This window comes from Carya illinoinensis, chromosome 1, assembly GCF_018687715.1.
Source record: "Carya illinoinensis cultivar Pawnee chromosome 1, C.illinoinensisPawnee_v1, whole genome shotgun sequence".
NCBI classification, from domain to species: domain Eukaryota; kingdom Viridiplantae; phylum Streptophyta; class Magnoliopsida; order Fagales; family Juglandaceae; genus Carya; species Carya illinoinensis.
The window spans coordinates 22,947,063-22,952,026 of record NC_056752.1 but is presented as its reverse complement, the minus strand read 5'-3'; the positions used below and the strand labels follow the sequence as shown (position 1 = coordinate 22,952,026).

At 35.2% G+C, this 4,964-nt stretch overlaps 1 protein-coding gene across 1 annotated transcript; it reads right to left on the bottom strand.

Annotated features, from left to right (window-relative positions):
- Nucleotides 1-797: 797 nt before the first annotated feature.
- LOC122313671 (protein SHORT-ROOT-like) lies at nt 798-2,508 on the bottom strand. Its single transcript, XM_043128847.1, has one exon. It carries the CDS (start codon nt 2,376-2,378, stop codon nt 1,062-1,064), a length of 1,317 nt encoding a protein of 438 aa, XP_042984781.1. The 5' UTR covers nt 2,379-2,508; the 3' UTR covers nt 798-1,061.
- Nucleotides 2,509-4,964: the final 2,456 nt, after the last annotated feature.

Below are 4,964 nucleotides of genomic sequence, written 5' to 3'. Positions count from 1 at the left end.
TTTTGTTTATAATTATGATGATCTAACTAGCTAGGTATGCATTAGAGAATGATCGATTGATTAATCGATCTATTACTTATTAGGTTGCGTTTGGATAAAAAGATTTAAATAATTTGACTTTGGATTTCAAATTAATCGTGATTTTAAATTCAAGATTTTTAGATATATAGTTTAAAAATTGTTCGGCTTTCAGTGCAAATCCAAACAAGGGATTTGGATGGATTAAAGACCCAAATCCAAATCCATCCATCGATCCAAACTACATAAGTAATGATCTACAAGAGCGTCGACATTCTGCTATTGCTCTCTCCGCCCATAATCGTTACTAAAATTCAAATCCTTGGCAATGCTTGTAGTTACGAAACCAAGTCTCAACGCTAGCTATGCCATTTTGGCCTGAGCAAAAGCTAGTTCAACTTCAAATGTGAGCGCGCCCACACATATATATCATGTATTATATGTATGTTTGTATGTATAATAAGCTAGCTACAATAAAAGTGACTTTTTTTGTTATTTAAATTCGTCGCAAAAAATACAAAATATGTCGCTCGCAATTTTAATAACGTAAAAAGTTATTTTTCTTTATTTTTCTTGAAATGACGTAATAACCATTAAATTTTGCACGTTGTTTTACAGAATTATTAATCATGCAACAGGTAAAGAAGGGAAAGAAATGAGAAAGCAATCCAAATTACGCGAAATACGATGCCATGGAATTTGCAAAAGCGAGGCACAAGTGCAAACACCTTCAAACAAGAACAAGGAAATAAAGAGAAAAAGAAGCAACACAAACTCCAAAGCATAAAGCAGAAGATAACTGACATACTGTAAAAATACAAATATGCATGAATGAGATCGATCAAGATATAAGGTAGATAGGAAAAGAGAAAGGCCGCCAGGCCAGAACCCCCATATAATAGGTATATGTTCATGATCACCGATGGCGCTTCAAACTCCATGATATGGATCGATGCCATGCGCTAAACTTTGACTGCACTCTAGAGCTAGCTATAGCTAGCAATGGCCCTAGCTCGATCTCTGATCACCAATATTAATATCAATCAGGGTTTCCATGCTGATGCCCAAACCACAGGTTCCTCCTTCCATGTCAAGTAGATTCCTGATTCATGATGATCTCCTTGTGGTAGCGCAAGCGCCCATCCAGCTCTGTACCTCTTCAGCAATGCCTTAACATCATCCACACAATCATCACTAAACCCAACCGGTGAAAATGCCTCCTTGAGTCTCTCAGACCATTGGCTACCTCTCTCCCTTTTCTCACACTCTCCTTCAGGGCTATTTTCATCATCACAGGCCAAAACCCTAACTATGCTCCTTGAGCACTCCCTCTCCAACATCAATCTGTCATTACTAGTTGGGACAAAGCTCTCCTCTAGCATCTCAAAGTACAATGTATAGAACCTAAGGCACTCTTCAAAGCACTTCACAAAGTCATCCCTTGAGCTTGAAAGGTCAGCTTCTTCCTCAACAATGGTTACAACTCGAGGCTTAAGTGATTGGAACATCCGAATCACAGCTCCCCTCTCCTCCACTTCCACTCTTCTTAGGGCCCCTATGCAATTCACAGCAATAGCCTCATCCTCTTGAACACCTAGTCCCTCTTTTGTGAGCTCCCCCAAATGATTCAATCCACTTATTACATTAAACTCAAAGGGTACTCCCATTAATCTTGCAAACTTCTCCATTCTTTGGCCTATTTCCTTCATGACTGACCTCACTGTGCTAGCCGTTACCACAACAGTGAGCTTTAGATGCGGGGTTTCATCATTTCTTGTTGCCAAAGCTTCTAGCAAAGTAGGCCATTGGGTGCAAAGGGTGTTGCTTATATCAATTATGTGAAGCTTGGTATCCCCCTCTAATGCCTCCAAAATAGCACCGTTTGAAGCTACATGACCAAAAGTCATCCATGGGCTTACCTCCTGGAACTTTAGTATCAATTTCCGAGCTGAATCGAAGGAGTGGCTCTTCTCAGCCACTGCATTCAAGGTTTTGAAGCATCGTTGGCCGGACCCCATCGCCTTACAAAATAGAGCTTGCAGGAAATAAGATGCTAATTTCTGATCACAATCTCCATAAGGTGAAGCAAGCTCGTTCAACATCCATAGAAGATGGTGGATTTTGCCAGAATCCTTGTCGGATATCGCTCTTGCACACTCCTTTAGGAGCCTTGAGGCCCATTTACCTGATGCACTAGGCAGCTCGCTGGAATCCGATGATCGGCTTGTTGATGTGTGGCTATTCTGGGGCTGATTGTTGCTTTGCATGTCTATTGCTGCCTGCAGAACATTGCTGACCTTCTGGTTGGAGTAGCTGAAGAGCGGTGCTTCTTTTGGAGTAGTGAGAAGAGTTATGTCCATGAGTTTGATAGGGAGTCCCTTTGACTCTATGGCAGTACAATTGCTAAGCTTAATTTCATTTAAGTTTAGAAATGGCCAAGTACAACTCTGTGATGTAGAAAGCCAATGTATTTATTAATTTGAGGTCATTTTCAATATTCCAATAATTTTTTAATGCCTTTGTATCAAATTAATTAATATTTAAAGGCTTATACTATAAATCAGGATGCACTTATGAACAAATTAAAAGCATATGTTTTTCCGGGTTTTACAAACCTTATATAGAATGAAGAAACGTCTATATATGCTTGGATAAACACAAAGATTGCAACCACTTAATAATTAGGATCTCATGTAGTTTTGGTTCTATTTGATCTTTACATGATATATAAATAGAAAAGAAATTGACCATATGTCATATGGTTAAGTAGTACTCCTCCCACTGTGTTCTAAAAAATGTCTTCCTCATGGGTTAATCCTTTGGAAAACGGCCCGTCTTTAGAGAATAATCATCAGATTATTCATGTAGCATTGAATTGCTTGTAGCAGTACTACTAGTACTAGTACTAGTACTGCTCTCAATCATATACAGATTATAAGAAAAAAAGCTGCTTATATATAAGTCAATATATATATATATATATATTTATATATATTATTGTTATTAATTAGTAATTTGTGGTGTACGTTGCAGGAGCTGGTTTGGCAAGGAAGGAATAAAACATTAATTCCCATTAGTTCAATAAATAATATATCATGGAATCTCCATTATTTAAATAGCACTAGATCAAGCTAAAGAAGAAATAACAAACAACATATTTTCCCAGTTAAATCAAACAAATAGATGACGATAAACACTGTGTGGTACTTGAAATTGACAGATTCTTACAAATTGGGATTTTACTGTGTTTAATTTATACCTAAACCAACTTTGTCAACTTTACTATTACTATTACTGCAATTATATCATATCATTTAAATCTTGTGCCTTCACACAGACACACATGACATATTTCTTTATGTTGTTATCATTGTCTCGGCTTATATATATATATATATATATAGATATATATATATATATATATATATATATGTTTGAGATGGTGATAGGACGACCGTGACGATGTATTACGATATTAATATATAAGCATATAGTACAACAAATGACTCCCAATAATATTAATAATAGCAATAAAATATTAATGCCATGACATCTCCCTGAATGTTACCTACTTATAAACTTCAAAAAGAAATATATAGAAATTCTTCTACAGGGAGTTGTAGCTAATTTATATTGTGCTCCACCACCATCATGGTGGCTGGCGGCCTGTACATAGTTATATATATAACTAGCTATTAATTGTCAAGTAATATTGAACTTGATTGTCACATCACATATATATTAGTTAATTAGCAGCAGTACTCAGCCTGTTTGTTTTCTTCCCTATTTTTTAAGATTTTAGTACTTTAATTTGATCATTATTGTCCTCAGCTTAGTAAGTTTCTAGGTCATTACAGTATAAGCCATGCAGTGAATTTGCTTCGTTTTACTTATCTTTTTAAGCAAGAACATGATGCTGTGGCCATGCATGGTTTAGGATGTATACAGCTCGTTGGTTAGTGTGTTTGGGTGAGGAAATTGTTGAGAATCATGTTTCAGAGCTTTTTGAAAAGTTTTGAGATGTAGTTTTTATTGGATTTTGTGAAAAATTTGAGAACTGTTTAAATAAAAAAACTGTTAAGATATGATTTGTATTAGGGTTGGTGAAAAATGGGTAGATTGTGAAAAGTAGGAAGGGGCATGCAATCGGAGGTTTATGGCTTCCTTGGTTGGGCATGGCTTTAATAGTGCATCCTACCGGCTTATTGGAGGCGGCCTAGACAACGAGAAGTTGTAAGTGTTTTCTCAAATCGGGCTTGAGTCATAACCTAGACTCTACTCCATTAGAGAATTTAATAAATCTTTAGTTGCTAATACTAGTTCTCTAAGGTGAGTAATCCACATTTGGATTCGCATGCATCCAGGAAGTGGTGAATATAAAGGCAGTATAAGTGGTAAATGAGAATCCCAAATTACTCGAAAATGAGAAATTCTTGCTTTTTCTAATTATTCGAAGGAATTTTAGTTGTATTATTAACGGGGTCTTTTTCTATTCTTTTGGGAGTATAGGAGATATGACTTAAGCCTTCCTTGAGTCGTTACATATAGGTAGAGATGAGAAATTTTTTAAATATATTTTTTAAAGTTTATTTTGTTTTTGTTAAAGTTTGTTTTTAAAGTACTCTCGCGAAATGATTAAATGAAAGTTTTTAAGAGAAATATAAATATTTTTCAAAGTAGAAAATTTTAAATGAACAATTTTTTAAAAAATTGAAATTGTTTAGTATAAAATGCCAAAAATAAGATTATGTAAACTCATAATATATTGTAACCCTATTTTAGCCATTTGAATTTTCTTGAAGAATAAGAGAGATAGGTTTTTATTTTTATTTTAACTAGATAGATTTTTTTTTAACCTTATGAACTTTTTTTCCTCTATAAGAGACAGGAAGGGTGGGGGGGAATTTTATTTCAGAACTGACGTAGTTTTATATGATACGTTAGAT